This window comes from Carica papaya, chromosome 9, assembly GCF_054855325.1.
Source record: "Carica papaya isolate Zhongbai chromosome 9, ASM5485532v1, whole genome shotgun sequence".
In the NCBI taxonomy this organism is placed as follows: domain Eukaryota; kingdom Viridiplantae; phylum Streptophyta; class Magnoliopsida; order Brassicales; family Caricaceae; genus Carica; species Carica papaya.
In genome coordinates, this window is record NC_142317.1 from 19,465,779 (window position 1) to 19,482,106 (window position 16,328).

General features: G+C 44.2%; 1 protein-coding gene and 1 long non-coding RNA gene across 4 annotated transcripts; both read right to left on the reverse strand.

The window, feature by feature from the left end:
- Positions 1 to 3,345: 3,345 nt before the first annotated feature.
- LOC148240149 (uncharacterized) lies at positions 3,346 to 5,514 on the reverse strand. Of its 2 annotated transcripts, XR_015816269.1 has the most exons (3): positions 4,880 to 5,514; positions 4,537 to 4,635; positions 3,346 to 3,570 (listed from the first exon to the last, which is right to left on the reverse strand). It is a non-coding gene; the product is annotated as an uncharacterized LOC148240149 (long non-coding RNA). The 2 variants fall into 2 exon arrangements; XR_015816268.1 differs by lacking the exon at positions 4,880 to 5,514 and having other exon boundaries at positions 4,537 to 4,873.
- Positions 5,515 to 7,021: 1,507 nt separating this feature from the next.
- On the reverse strand, positions 7,022 to 12,453 carry LOC148240150 (uncharacterized). 2 transcript variants are annotated; one of them, XM_088211819.1, is made up of 5 exons: positions 12,176 to 12,453; positions 11,895 to 11,965; positions 11,552 to 11,650; positions 8,984 to 10,585; positions 7,022 to 8,549 (listed from the first exon to the last, which is right to left on the reverse strand). In XM_088211819.1, exons 4-5 carry the CDS (start codon positions 10,230 to 10,232, stop codon positions 7,510 to 7,512), a joined length of 2,289 nt encoding a protein of 762 aa, XP_088067945.1. In that variant the 5' UTR covers positions 10,233 to 10,585; positions 11,552 to 11,650; positions 11,895 to 11,965; positions 12,176 to 12,453; the 3' UTR covers positions 7,022 to 7,509. The 2 variants fall into 2 exon arrangements, with proteins under 2 accessions (XP_088067945.1, XP_088067946.1); XM_088211820.1 differs by lacking the exons at positions 11,895 to 11,965; positions 12,176 to 12,453 and having other exon boundaries at positions 11,552 to 11,878.
- Positions 12,454 to 16,328: the final 3,875 nt, after the last annotated feature.

Consider the following 16,328-nt stretch of genomic DNA (forward strand, 5'->3'; position numbering starts at 1 on the left):
TCAAAACGTGACTCACGCCGGAGGAGCCGCTGCACCCGAGAGCACCGCCGCCGGTAAGTTTTAGTTTTTTGTGATTTTTTGGCCCACCGAGGGCCCTAGGGTTGTTTTATCGCAGGGACCGATGCAAGCGTGGCCGAATACATGTTTTGAATACGTTTTGGTTATCGTGTAAGGGATGTTAATCGAAAATTTTATTACACTTCCGCATTTGACATTTTTAATACATATATTTCATTCAAATTTCTGGAGCCGTTACAGTACTAGAAAGAAATACGACTAATTTTGTATGTCAATTGAATAACAAGGTAGAACTTAACTTGAATGAATTATTTAATCTAATACAAATGAATAATAAATTCATGTACATTTACTATTTAAAATAGAGTATTTGACGATTGATAAGGAGAATTGATGTTTTAATAAATAATGAGAAGTGATTGATGGCGACTGCAATAAAATGCAACTAATACAAAGATAGAAGCTTTGATGTCTTATAATAGAGGAGATAAAATTTTCTTTAGGTTTGAGTACATAAAGATGAACAAATTTATTTCCAGCTTCTTATATATTTCTTTTTACTGATATAAAAGTTAAATAATTTTCTTTTCAAAGTAAGGAAATGGATAGGTTGTGCATGAAATGGACAAGTTGCTTCTTTTATTTGTTGTATATTTAGTTAGCGACATTTTGACTTTTAGTAACAACGTCTATCAGCTGCTAAATTTGTGTCATTTATTGTCTAATTTTTAGTTGGATTTAAAAGTAACTTTCATTCTATATTTTTTTTCTCTTCTTCTTAATTGGATGTAAATGTGTAATCAGATAGTATATAACATAGCCAAATATGTAGTAAGGACTTCTGAAAGATATGTAATTTGTTCATGACTTTTTAGCTTTTGGTTCACTTGCTTAAGCAAAATGGTTTTTATCCAATATTTTTTTAAAAAGGAAAAAGTAAATATTGTATTAGATCTTATTGTACTAACTTACATTGTTTGCTAACTTATGCAGTACTAGAAAGAAATACGACTAAATTTGTAGTTCAGTCAAATAATAAAATATGATTTAACTTAAATAAATAATTTAATCTCATATAAATGAGTGAATCAAATAACGTAAATTTACTATTTAAAATAAAATATTTAATGACTGATAAGGAAAACTAATAATTTAATGAATAAGGAGGGTGATGGGTGATGACTGCAATAAGATGTAATTAACAGAGGAAGAGAAGTTTTGGTGTCTTGCAACAGAGGAGATTGAATTTTCTTTAAATTTTAGAACATAAAGATAAACTATTTTATTTTCAGTTTCTTTTGTACTTCTTTTTGTCAATATAAAAGTTTAATTTTTTTTTTTCAAATAAAGAAATGGACAGGTTATGCATGAAATGGATAAGTGGCTTGCTTTATTTGTTGCAAATTTATGTTGCAGCATTTTAACTTTTTATGACAATATAAATTCACTAGTAAAATTTTATTGTCTATTGTCTAATTATTAGCAGCAATTAACTGTTCTCAAAGGTGCCAATATAATGCCTTTTATTAGTTGAAGTAATTTATTTTGAGAAAAACCATCTTTGTTGTTTATACAATATTAAAATGAATTAAATTAAACTCTTGTTTTTTAAAAAAATAATAATTTTCTCAAATAATTTTTCTCATAAAACTGTTGGCAAGATTAATAAAAACTCCATTAATTATTGAACCAAATCACATATCTAATATTTATTTAAGGCATTATATTCATTAATAATATCTCATTTTATATAATTTATCTTTCCAAAGTCGTAATTAATTTCCTCAACCCATATTCTAGATCTCAAGCCCATCATAATCATTGTTGTTTTTTGAATAGTTACTATTCACTGCCTGAAATGTCATTGACCCTGCTTGTTGGGCTGTAAACTAGGAGCCATATCATATTTCATTCAAATTTACTTTATTTACTTATAGGCCAGAACCCCAATGAAACAACCCATTTGTTAGTTTCTCAATATTACTAATTCTTTCCTATCTTTGTTTGTTTTGAATTAATGTAACCCCTCAAACTAAATTTTATCCTTCTGTCTTAACCCATTCCTAAAGGCTGGGCTCACTTAAATTTTAATTACTCTTATCCCCTTCCTATAGGCTAGGCCCACAAGATTTAATTTCCTTTTTGTTTTTTTGCTTAGTTTCTTCAGGTTTGGCCCAATTCATCACTGGAATTCCTTTATTCTTCCTACAAGCTCAACCCATTCGAGTTGGGCTTTCCTTTCCCTCTTTATTTATTTATTTCTTTATTTTTCCTTTCATTAGATTCAATCCACTAAAATTTTAGACCCCTCACCAAGCCCACTTTACTTATGGACTTTATGCATCAGAGAAGGTGGATAAAACTTCTTAAGGACTATGATTGTGACATCTTGCACCATCCGAGTAAGGGCAACGTGGTAGTCGATGCACTCAGCAGAAAAAGTGCAGGTATCTTAGTCCATTTGATAGTTTCATAATGCAGGCAAATTGGGGCCACACAACAGGTTCCACTTCAGGACTTGAAGAGAGTCACATATTTGGGTCATCTGACCGTCCAGCTTGAGTTAATCAAGAGAATAAGGGAAACTCAGTCAGCTGATCCCACCCTAGTAGCCCTCAAGAACGATGCAGAACAGGGAGTTAGCTCAGAATTCCAAGTTTTCGCTGATGGGTTACTCCGATTCCAGGACAGGGTGTGTGTTCCAGGTGACAATAAGTTAAAGAGAGACATCATGACAGAGGCCCATAGCTCAAAGTTTGCGATGTATCCTGGAAGCACTAAAATGTACCAAAGCATGCGACCCCGGTTTTGGTGGAATGGGATGAAAAGAGACATAGCTGACTTTGTGTCTAAATACTTGGTATGTCAACAAGTCAAGGAAGAGCATCAGCGCCCAGGCGGGTTACTTTAGCCTTTACCGATCCTAGAGTGGAAGTTGGAACATATCACCATGGACTTTGTGACAGGGTTACCTAAGACACGCTCAGGACATGATGCCATCTGGGTAGTTGTTGACCGGCTTATCAAGTCTTCCCACTTCTTAACCATCAGGATGACCGATCCCTTGGACAAATTGGTAAGAATGTATATCCAAAAAATAGTCAGATTGCATGGAGTCCCAGTGACAGTGGTGTCCGACAAGGACCCCAGGTTCACTTCTCAGTTTTGGAGTAGCTTTCAGCAAGTCATGGGAACGAAGCTGTCCCTCAGTACTGCCTTCCACCCTCAGGTTGATGGACAGTAAGAAAGAACAATCCGTACACTTGAGGATATGCTCCGAGCTAGTGTTCTTGACTCTGGGGGCCATTGGGACTGTAACAGCCCCGGTAATTCAACATGGAAATTATATTATAAATATTAAATGCGGAAGCGATATCAAAATTTCGGTTAACATCCCTTACACAGAAACCCAAAAACGTACTTAAAATATAAAAGATTAAACTAACTAAGAGAGAAACTCGAAAATAAAACTATGAGTGTGACTACAGAGTCTCTAGACATCCCCTTCGTCGTCCTCCTGCGGAACGGGCTCGGGAACCATGTCTTCCTGATCTGAAATGGTTAAATAAGGAGTGAGCTACACTAGCCCAGTAAAAACATCACGATATCTCACCGTCACGGAGGTAAAGGTGGGTAGAAAAACACAAAAGACCAATGGAGCATGATTTGCAACAAATCCTTTTATTTATGATAAAACCTTTACCATCCACTTACCTCGGTGGAATTCATGAAACAATATAAGAAAACAATAACATTATCACAATCATGGAATAATATAAGCTGTAAAACATAGCACTTATCACGCCTTTTGTAATTCAATCATTATACAACATATCCTTTTCTCATTTACCAGCCTACTAGTATCCATGGGGGTCCCTAGGGGTCCCGCTACCCGTTAACCTTTAACATTCATAATCAGTTTCCAGGGCCGTCCCCATACCCCGTCCGGTATGGGCGCCAAAACCATAAACCTCAATACCCCGTCCGGTATGAGGGTGAAACGGGCCGTCCCCATACCCCGTCCGGTATGGGCGCCAAAACCATAAGATCTCCATACCCCGTCCGGCATGTGAGACCACAATCCCGGTAGGGTTCCCTACGGACCTGGTCCGTCCACCATCTCCCAGGATATCTAGTCAGGCTGACTCCATCATACAATTATCAGTCTACACAATGTTTCATTTTCCTTTTCCTCAATAAGCATCATCAATTCACATTTAAACAAGCAAATCGTAATTCATGCCGAACAGACAACATACAGTATCAGTTCTTCAGTCATTCAACCCATAATTAATAAAACAGTAATATATGCACTCGAAACTATAAAATGAACACATCAAACCCCATAATGCATTTAAAGCTGTAAAACAGGCCAAATAACAGTAAATCATCAATCACACTAGACTCGGGCTCCATTAGCAACCTTAAGCAATTTTACACATTCGTTAATTCAAGAAATACCGTTTTATCATTTTGAACTTTAATACCGTGATAGGAAATAGGGTGAGGGGTCTTTACTCGTTTTCGGGGTCCGAACACGGCTTTACAGTGCGCTTGCAGGCTATCCCTAATTTTCCCCTGAATTTTCCTCGGGGAACTGAAACGCACTACTGGTACCTGCACGTGTTCCAAAAAAAATCCCAAATTAGGCCCAGGGCCCCTTTCGGCCCAAATCGCAACTCCGGCACGGCGGCTCCGCCGTGCTCCGGCGACGGCGCCGCCGCTGGCGGCGGCGAGTCGCCTCAGGTTGGCTGTTTTCAGCCGTTTTCGGCCGAATTTGGCCACACTCGCATCGGTCCCTGTGAGAAAACAACCCTAGGGCCCTCGGGGGGCCAAAAAATCACAGAAAAATGGAGCTTACCGGCGGCGGCGCTCTCGGGTGCGGCGGCTCTCCGGTGAGGTTCGTGTTTTAGTGATTCGACTCCGGTCAACCTGTAGAGAAAAGAATGGTGATCACGGTGATATAAAAATTGCATCAAACGGAGGCCGGGAAGGGCCTCGTCGGAGGCAAAAACCGAGAGGGGGCGCGGCGGCGCCGCTGGTCTTCGGCCGCGTATTCTGGCCGTTTGGCCGGGATTTTGGCTTCGATTTGGCCATAGGAGGAATCAGCGTGGAAAAACGAGTCGGGGGTATGAAATTTACCTCGATCTGCGGTCAAAAATTTTCCCAGTGCGGCGGCGGGTGGCGGCGGTCGGCCTCTGGTTCGTCTTCTCCGGCGAGCGGCAGGTGGCTAGGGTTTGTGGTCTGGTGTGGGGGTTCTATTTATAACCCCTTGCCCTTTGATCTCAGCCGTCCATTTTGTTTTAATCTGGGCCGTCCGTTTTTGATTAAATCTGGGCCGTCCGTGCGATTGTATCTGGGCCGTCCGATCGCGCGATTGATCTGGGCCGTCCGATCGCGCCCACGCTGATCGCCAACGTGGCCCGTTCAGGAGCGACGTGGTCTTGCCACGTGGCAGGCCCCGGTTGGCCGGGACTGCTGACCGGGCTTGCTGACGTGGCTGTCGACGTGGCTTTTTTTTTTTTTTTTTTTTTTCCCCTTGGTCCGAGCGCTACAACTCTCCCCCCCCATAAAGAAATTTGGTCCCCAAATTTGCCTCATTACTCTTGATCAAACATATGGGGATATTGGGCCCTAAATTCTGATTCCAGTTCCCAAGTCGCCTCCCTGGGCGTGTGGTTCTGCCACATGACTTTCACAAATGATATATCCCGGTTGCGGAGTATTCTACTTTCTCGGTCCGTGATACTGACCGGTACTTCTTCATAAGACAAGTCCTCTCGGAGTGGAAGCGGTTCGTGAGCGAAGACATGAGAAGGGTCCGAATTGTACTTACGTAGCATAGATACATGAAACACATTATGAACCCGGGAGAGCTCAGGAGGCAGTGCAAGTCTGTAGGCAGTGGTACCAATATTGTCTAAGATTTCAAAGGGTCCAATATATCTGGGGTTTAATTTTCCCCTCCTGCCGAACCTGCTAATTCCCTTGAAGGGGGTGACTTTAAGGAACACCCGGTCGCCTTTCTCAAAGGCCAGGTCCCTTCTCCGGGTATCGGCATAACTCTTCTGCCTACTCTGAGCTGTCTGGATGTTCTTCTTGATCTTAACTATCTTGGACGTGGTTTCTTCTACCAAATCCGGGCCAAACAATCTTCTATCGCCCACTTCCTCCCAACAGATCGGCGACCTGCACGGACGCCCGTATAGCGCCTCGTATGGGGCCATGCCGATGCTTGCTTGGTAGCTGTTGTTGTAAGCAAACTCTATCAGGGGTAGGTGGTCGTCCCAATGGCCCCCGGAGTCAAGGACACAGGCTCAGAGCATATCCTCCAGCGTACGAATTGTCCTCTCTGATTGTCCATCGGTTTGGGGGTGGAAGGCAGTACTAAGAGACAGCTTTGTTCCCATAGCTTGCTGGAAACTATTCCAAAACCGAGAAGTGAATCTGGGATCCCTGTCGAATACCACTGTTACTGGAACTCCATGTAGTCTGACTACCTCCCGGATGTACATCCTTGCCAACTTGTCCAAGGGATCAGTCATTTTGATGGCCAGGAAGTGGGAAGACTTAGTGAGTCGGTCAACAATTACCCATATAGCATCATGTCCCGATCGTGCCTTGGGTAGTCCCGATACGAAGTCCATGGTGATATGTTCCCACTTCCACTCCGGAATCGGTAAAGGCTGAAGTAACCCGCCCGAGCGTTGATGTTCTGCTTTGACCTGCTGACATACCAAACATTTAGATACAAAGTCGGCTATATCTCTCTTCATCCCATTCCACCAGAACCGAGGTCGCATAGTTTGGTATATTTTCGTACTTCCTGGATGCATGGCGAACCTTGAACTATGGGATTCTGTCATGATGTCTCTTCTTAACTCACTGTCGTCTGGGACACACACTCTATCCCTGAAACGAATCAATCCGTCGGCAGAGATCTGAAATTCTGAGTTCACTCCCTGTTTTGCATCCTTCTTGTGGGTTACTAGGGCGGGGTCGATTGACTGGGCTCCCTTTATTCTTTGGATTAACTCGGGTTGGACTGCTAGATGGCTCAAACATGTGGCCCTCTTCAGATCTCGCAGTCGAACCTGCTGCGTGGCCCCAATGGACCTGCATTCTGAAACCATCAGATGGGCCAGGGTGCCTGCACTTTTCCTGCTGAGGGCATCGGCTACTACGTTGCCCTTACCTGGATGGTATAAGATGTCACAATCATAGTCCTTGAGGAGTTCCATCCACCTTCTCTGACGCATGTTGAGATCCTTCTGAGTGAAGATGTGCTTCAAACTCTTATGATCGGTGTAGATCTGAAAGGTCTCTCCATACAAATAATGGCGCCAGATTTTCAGGGCGTGTATGATTGCGGCAAGCTCCAAGTCATGGGTAGGATAGTTCTTCTCATGATTCTTTAGCTGTCTAGACCCATATGCTATAACCTTTCCATGCTGCATCAGGACACAACCCAGACCCAAATAGGAGGCATCGCTATAAACTGTATACCCTCATGATCCACTCGGTAGAGCCAGCACGGGTGCAGTAGTCAGTCGCTTCTTCAATTCTGAAAAAACTCCTCTCGCAGTTCTCATTCCATTCAAACCTTGCATTCTTCTTTGTGAGTCGGGTTAGAGGAGCTGCTAGACTAGAGAACCCTTCAACAAATCGGCGGTAATAACCTGCCATCCCTAGGAAACTGCGAATTTCCTTAACTGTTGTCAGCCTTTCCCAACCAAGTACCGCTTCAACCTTTTCGGGGTTCACCGATACCCCTTCCTTCGATATAACATGTCCTAGGAAGGCGGTTTGCTCGAGCCAAAATCCACACTTGCTCAACTTTGCATACAACTTCTTTTCCCTAAGTACCTGTAGGACTTGGGCAAGATGACGAGCATGTTCTTCTCTACTTTTTGAGTAGACTAAGATATCATCGATGAACACGATGACAAATTGATCCAAGAACTCTCTGAAGATTCTGTTCATTAGATCCATAAAGATGGCCGGGGCGTTGGCTAGCCCAAACGGCATAACCAGGAACTCGTAGTGTCCGTACCTGGTTTGGAATGCCGTCTTGGGGATATCCTCCGCTCTTACCTTTACCTGATGGTAACCTGATCGTAGATCTATTTTAGAAAAGATCTGTGCACCCTGCAACTGATCGAAAAGGTCATCAATCCGAGGAAGAGGATATTTGTTCTTGATTGTTACCTTGTTTATCCTTCTGTAATCAATGCACAGTCTCAACGTTCCATCTCCCTTCCTTGCAAAAGTAACCCCGGCACCCCATGGGGAAACACTGTGCCTAATGAAGCCACTGTCTTGTAGCTCAGTGATCTGTTTCCTTAGTTCTTCCATCTCGATGCGACTCATTCGGTAAGGAGCTACTGAGATGGGCTGGGTACCTGGCTGTAAGTCTATGGTGAACTCGACCTCCCTGTCCCTTGGTAGACCGGGCAGTTCATCCGGAAATACGTCTGGAAAGTCTCGGACTACTGGAATCTCTTGGATACAAACTTCTTTCTTGGGTTTACCTAGTTAGAGAAAATACAAGATTAAGGCACTGGAAATCAAGAAAAACTTGCCATTCGGGAAATCAGTACTGGATAATTTTATTAACTTGTAAAAGGCTCCTCGTTGGGAGGATTAAATACAATCTTTTTATTAAAGCAGTCTATGGTGGCGTGATACGCCGCTAGCCAATCCATTCCTAGGATTACATCAAAATCCCCTGTGTCTAACCCTATAAGGTCTACCCTCAATTTCCTATTTGCTATCTCCACGGCACATGCCCTGTAGACAACCTCTCCTAGCAATGTCTCCCCCCCAGCGGTAGATACAAGCAATAATGAATCAAGTCTATCAGGTGATACACAAATTTTGGAAGAAAGAACATGTGAAATAAAAGAATGTGATGCACCAGTATCAAACAAAATATGAGCAATGTGGCCAGAGATAGTATACATACCATGTACCACGTCCGGGTCTGCGTCGGCATCCTTCTGGGTAAGATTGTAAACTCTGCCCTGGATTGGAGGCCTCCCTTGATTCTGGTTTCTAGGGCACTCCCTCGCATAGTGCTGGGCACTGCCGCATATGCGACAGGTGTTGTTGAGGCGGTAAAAGGGTCGGTCCCCATGATCCCTGCCGCAGTATTGGCAGATCTTCCCACGTGCTGCCCCCGTAGCCTGAGGAGGGGCCTGGACGGCAGGTCTGGGCCTCTTACTGGGTTGGACAGGCATGATAGGTGCTGGCCTGCGGAGCGGGGCTGAGAGTCGGGAACTTCTCGCTAGCTGAGGGCGGGTGTCAAAGCTCCTTTCTTTGATCTGCGCCTTCGCCAAGACTGCCGAATACGTCTCGAGCTCCATCACGAGTAAGTGCTGTCTGATCTCCGGGCGGAGACCCCACTGGAATTTCCTGGCCTTTCGGCCCTCATCCCTCAATGTCTCCGGGGCATGTCGGCCCAGCTCCAGGAACTTACGGGCATAGTCCGACACTGTCATATTTCCCTGGACCAATTGAGCAAACTCCATTTCCTTTAGATGTTGGATGTGTTTAGGGAGATACTCTGTATGGAAGGCCGCCAGGAATTGCTCCCAAGTAACTGGTGTAGGCAGGGTGGCCCGCTTGAGCTCCCACCAGCGTACTGCTTCCCCTACCAGCATGTAGGAGGTGATGGCAGCCCTCTGCTCAGGAACTACTCCCAAGGTCTCGAAGGCTCTCTCAGTCTCTGCCAGCCAATATTGGGCCTCTTCAAAAGAGGATCCCCCTGCAAAAGTAGAGGGGTTCAGTCTTCTGTACCTCTCTATGAAGCCGGGATCGATCAGGGAAGGAGCGGGGTCCCGAGGTAGAGGGACTGGGACCGGCTGAGGGTGAACTGGGGGACCCTGTGGTGGAATCTGCTGATGTGGTGGGGGTACTGGAAAGTGCTGTGGCGGTGCCTGCTGGTACTGTGGCTGTGGTACCGGGTCGTACCGCGGCTGTGGTGCCGGTTGGTAATGTGGAGGAACAGGCTCCTGCCGGGGTTGTATGGGATTAGCCTGCTGTAGTGGGGGCTCAACCTGCGCTAGCGGAGGAGGTCCGGGTAACTCCCTTCTCTCCTCTTGCCTTCGCTGGGCAGCTACGAGAGCCTCCACCATCTCATACAGTCTGTCAAGATCCTCCCGAAGCGAATTATCCTGAGCCGCTCGGTTTAGTGGGGGCCTTCCTCTCCTCATTCCCGTGTACCTGTTTTCGCAAGGAATGATTGAGTAACGATATATCGGTGAGTATTTATCTAAGGCACTATTGTGTAAGGGATGGGTCCGAGGAAATGCGGCTCTGATACCAACTGTAACAGCCCCGGTAATTCAACATGGAAATTATATTATAAATATTAAATGCGGAAGCGAGATCAAAATTTCGGTTAACATCCCTTACACAGAAACCCAAAAACGTACTTAAAATATAAAAGATTAAACTAACTAAGAGAGAAACTCGAAAATAAAACTATGAGTGTGACTACAGAGTCTCTAGACATCCCCTTCGTCGTCCTCCTGCGGAACGGGCTCGGGAACCATGTCTTCCTGATCTGAAATGGTTAAATAAGGAGTGAGCTACACTAGCCCAGTAAAAACATCACGATATCTCACCGTCACGGAGGTAAAGGTGGGTAGAAAAACACAAAAGACCAATGGAGCATGATTTGCAACAAATCCTTTTATTTATGATAAAACCTTTACCATCCACTTACCTCGGTGGAATTCATGAAACAATATAAGAAAACAATAACATTATCACAATCATGGAATAATATAAGCTGTAAAACATAGCACTTATCACGCCTTTTGTAATTCAATCATTATACAACATATCCTTTTCTCATTTACCAGCCTACTAGTATCCATGGGGGTCCCTAGGGGTCCCGCTACCCGTTAACCTTTAACATTCATAATCAGTTTCCAGGGCCGTCCCCATACCCCGTCCGGTATGGGCGCCAAAACCATAAACCTCAATACCCCGTCCGGTATGAGGGTGAAACGGGCCGTCCCCATACCCCGTCCGGTATGGGCGCCAAAACCATAAGATCTCCATACCCCGTCCGGCATGTGAGACCACAATCCCGGTAGGGTTCCCTACGGACCCGGTCCGTCCACCATCTCCCAGGATATCTAGTCAGGCTGACTCCATCATACAATTATCAGTCTACACAATGTTTCATTTTCCTTTTCCTCAATAAGCATCATCAATTCACATTTAAACAAGCAAATCGTAATTCATGCCGAACAGACAACATACAGTATCAGTTCTTCAGTCATTCAACCCATAATTAATAAAACAGTAATATATGCACTCGAAACTATAAAATGAACACATCAAACCCCATAATGCATTTAAAGCTGTAAAACAGGCCAAATAACAGTAAATCATCAATCACACTAGACTCGGGCTCCATTAGCAACCTTAAGCAATTTTACACATTCGTTAATTCAAGAAATACCGTTTTATCATTTTGAACTTTAATACCGTGATAGGAAATAGGGTGAGGGGTCTTTACTCGTTTTCGGGGTCCGAACACGGCTTTACAGTGCGCTTGCAGGCTATCCCTAATTTTCCCCTGAATTTTCCTCGGGGAACTGAAACGCACTACTGGTACCTGCACGTGTTCCAAAAAAAATCCCAAATTAGGCCCAGGGCCCCTTTCGGCCCAAATCGCAACTCCGGCACGGCGGCTCCGCCGTGCTTCGGCGACGAGGCCGCCACTGGCGGCGGCGAGTCGCCTCGGGTTGGCTGTTTTCAGCCGTTTTCGGCCGAATTCGGCCACACTCGCATCGGTCCCTGTGAGAAAACAACCCTAGGGCCATCTGGGGGCCAAAAAATCACAAAAAAACGGAGCTTACCGGCGGCGGCGCTCTCGGGTGCGGCGGCTCTCCGGTGAGGTTCGTGTTTTGGTGATTCGGCTCTGGTCAACCTGTAGAGAAAAGAATGGTGATCACGGTGATATAAAAATTGCATCAAACGGAGGCCGGGAAGGGCCTCGTCGGAGGCAAAAACCGAGAGGGGGCGCGGCGGCGCCGCTGGTCTTCGGCCGCGTATTCCGGCCGTTTGGCCGAGATTTTGGCTTCGATTTGGCCATAGGAGGAATCAGCGTGGAAAAACGAGTCGGGGGTATGAAATTTACCTCGATCGGCGGTCGGAAATTTCCCCGGTGCGGCGGCGGGTGGCGGCGGTAGGCCTCTGGTTCGTCTTCTCCGGCGAGCGGCAGGCGGCTAGGGTTTGTGGTCTGGTGTGGGGGTTCTATTTATAACCCCTTGCCCTTTGATCTCAGCCGTCCATTTTGTTTTAATCTGGGCCGTCCGTTTTTGATTAAATCTGGGCCGTCCGTGCGATTGTATCTGGGCCGTCCGATCGCGCGATTGATCTGGGCCGTCCGATCGCGCCCACTCGGATCGCCAACGTGGCCCGTTCAGGAGCGACATGGTCTTGCCACGTGGCAGGCCCCGGTTGGCCGGGACTGCTGACCGGGCCTGCTGACGTGGCTGCCGATGTGGCTTTTTTTTTTTTTTTTTTTTTTTCCCCCTCGGTCCGGGCGCTACAGGGACGACCATCTACCCTTGATAGAGTTCGCCTACAACAATAGCTAGCAAGCGAGTATTGGCATGGCTTCGTATGAGGCGTTATATAGGTGCCTTTGCAGGTTGCCGATTTATTGGAAAGAAGTGGGCGATAGAAAATTATTCGGTCGGGAGCTGGTAGAGGAGACTACATCCAAAATAGTTAAGATCAGGAAAAACATTCAGACGACTTAGAGTAGGCAGAAGAGTTATGCGGACACCCAGAGGAGAGATTTAGCGTTTGAGAAAGGTGATTGGGTGTTCCTTAAGGTCACTACTTTCAAGGGAATTAGTAGGTTTGGCAGGAGGGAGAAACTGAACCCCCCGATTTATTGGACAATTTGAAGTCTTAGACAGGATTGGTACCGCCGCCTACAACTAGCACTGCCTCCAGAACTTTCCAAGGTTCACAATGTGTTTTATATGTCCATGCTATGCAAGTATAACCCGGACCCCTCTCATGTCTTGGCCCACGAACCTCTCCCACTCCAAGAGGACTTATCCTACGAGGAAGTACCAGTCGACATTACGGATCGAAAGAGTAGATTACTCTGCAATCGGAAAATATTCTTTGTAAAGGTCGTATGGCAGAACCACACACTAAGGGAGGCTACATGGGAGCTAGAATCAGACTTTAGAGCCCAGTACCCCCAGTTGTTTGATCGAGAGTAAGAGGCAAATTTGAGAGACTAAATTTCTTTTTAAGCGGAGGAGAGTTATAACACCCAATTTTTTTTTAATTATTTTTATGTTATTTTATTATTTCTATATAAATATAAATATGTGTTAATTAAATTTAATTGAATTTAATTTATTTTAATTTGATTAAATGAAAATAATAGTAATAATAATAATAAAAAGGGTAAAAAAGTAATTAAGGATTTAATTGAAAATAATTTTGGGAAAAAGGGGTGAAAATTTAGGTTCTGGGGGTATTTTTAAAAGAAATATCAGAAAACAGGGGTCAAAACGCAAATTAGAAAAGTTATACCACGTCAGCTGTCCGGTCTGCAGCCCTGACCAACCAGGACGCGCCAGGTGGCAGAGACGCTGACGCGGGAGGCCACGCGGGAGGGAGCCAAGTGGGCGATCCGCGTGCACACGATCGAACAGCTGAGATTTGTTCCCACGCAGACGGACGGCCCAGATCAAAAATGCGCACGGACGACCCAAATTGCATCGCGCACGGATGGCCAAGATTGCATTGCACACGAACGGCCCAGATTGAATCGCGCACGGACGGCCCAGATTGAATCGCGATGAACGGTCCAGATTCACTCCCTATTTAATTGCAATCGGATGGTCCAGATTAAATGCGATGGATAGCCCAGATCAAAAGCATATGGGTATAAATAAACCAATCCGCACCCAAACCGTAACCCTAGTCGCCAGAGCCCCTCATCGGAGAAGACAGCTCAGCCGTCGGGGAGCCAACCGCCGCCACCCGCCGTCGCACCGGAGCAATTTCTGGCTGCCAAACGAGGTAAAAATTCTACCCTTTACTTATAATTTGATTCCAAACCCACCCATGGCCAAATCAGAGTGAAAGAACTGGCCAATTGGCCGAAAAATGCCGCTGAAGCTCCACGGCGTGGCTGCGGGGTGTTTCAATTTTTGCCTCTGATGAGGCCCTTCCCAATTCCCGTTAGATGTGATTTTTCTACCGTTGTGATCACCGTTTCCTCTTCTACAGGTTGACCAGAGCAAAACACCCAACCGCAACGTGAGCCGGAGGAGTCGCCGCACAGGAGAGCCCCATCGCCGGAGAGTTTTGATTTTCTACTTTTTTTTACCCACCGAGGGCCCTAAGTGTGTTTTCTCACAAGAATCGATGCAAGTCTTGCTGAATTTGTCCAAAAACGGTCAAAAACAGCCAACCCGAGGCGGATTTCTGACACAAGCAATGGTGCCGTCGCCCGAGCACGGCGGAGCGGCCGTGCCAGAATTTTGAAATTGGCCGAGTAGGTCCTGGATCTGATTTTTGGGTTTTTTAGGACATGTGTAGGTACCGTAAGCACGTTTCAATTCCCGAGGAAAAATTCAAGGAACTCAGGGACTGTACGTAGGCGCAGTAACAATCTAGTTTTCGGCGTTGAATCAAGTAAGGACCCCTCACCCTATTTCCTATCATGGAATTGAAGTTTGAATAAATGATAATACTATTTTTTGTGCAAATTAATACATATGCATAATTAATTAAGGTTGCTTATGGAGCCCGGATCAGACATTATTCTCTGTCGATTCCTGTTTGATTTATTTTACAGTTTAAATGCATTATGGTATCTGGTCTATTTATTCTATGGTTTTAAATGCATGTATTACTGTCTTACTTGACCACTATGTGATTTTAGAATTTACAATATGATTGTATTATTGGGTGCATGTTTATTGTTTATGTGATTATGTTCAACTTGGTAACGGAGACTACGGGAAAACAGATAAGGTGACAGCCTCATTAGATATCCAGGGAGATGGTTGACCAATCAGGTTCATAGGAAACCCTACCGTGAACGTTGTCTCATACCGGAACGGGTATGGAGACTTGGTAATTTGGCGCTCATATCGGACGGGGTGTGGGGACGACCCGCTTCACCCTCATACCAGATGGGGTATGGAGATGGCCCTGAAATTAAGATTGTTAAGGAGAATGGTTCACGTGTAGTTGGGACACCACTATGGATCCCCAAGGATATTAGTAGGCTGCTAAAAATGAGAAACGGTGATAATCAGTTATTGTTAATGAATACGGATTTATGATATGTTTTATGTTACTGATTATGCATGAAATTGTGATCTGTATGATGTTATTATCTTTATAGGTTGTTTTCATAGGTTCTCCAAGGGTAAGAAAAAGGGTAAATGGTTTTATTTTAAATAAATGTATTGGTTTAAAATTTGTGCTCCATTGGTTGTTTTTGGTTTTCTATCAACCTTTGCTTCTGTGATAGTGATATAGTGTGATGTCCTTACTGGGCTAGTGTAGCTCATTCCTTATTTAACCATTTTAGATAAGGAGGACCTGGTTCCCAAGTCCGATCCACAAGAAGACTGCGAGTAGATGCTAGATGCTTTATAGTTTCCTTTATTTTTCTCATTTCTCGTATTTCTTTTGGAGAACTTATTCTATGATGTTGTTTAGTACTTTTAAGTTATTGTGTAAGGGATGTTAACCTTAATTTTTTATTTCTCTTCCGCACTCAGATTATTATTACATGTATTTCCTTTTGAATTTCTAGGGCCGTTACACATGAGTTCCTCTATTTGTCACATATTACCTAGCAACATTTCAACTTTTGTGACAGTCTGAATCAACCACTAAAATTATATCGTCTATTGTCTAATTTCTACCTGTAATAGGACCCTTATTAAAGGTACCATATATAAATTTTATACTTGACGAATATTTTTCTAAAGTTTGGATTGTTATTTGAGGATGTTTAAGCTTCCATTTCGTATTTTGTTTCTTTTCTTCTTAGTTAGATATAAAAGTTTAGTAGAATAGTACATAACTTACCTAGAAATGTAGTAAGGACTATTGAAAGATATATATTTATTCATAAGCCTAAGTTTTTTGTTGACTTGCTTAAGCAAAATGGTTTTTATTGTTTATGGATGAAGACATTTTCTTTAAAAAAAAGTAAATGTTATAATGTTGTTATTGTATTGACTTACATTGTATAAACTTATACCATACTAGAAAGAAATACGACTAATTTTATA

What these genes read in the sequence shown, in the direction of transcription:
- LOC148240150 (XM_088211819.1), bottom strand. Translation starts at nt 10,232, where the DNA reads ATGAGGAGAGGAAGGCCCCCACTAAACCGAGCGGCTCAGGATAATTCG. An exon ending in AGACCCGGACGTGGTACATG is followed by an intron (nt 8,550 to 8,983) that starts GTATGTATACTA and finishes TTCTCTAACTAG; the next exon opens with GTAAACCCAAGAAAGAAGTT.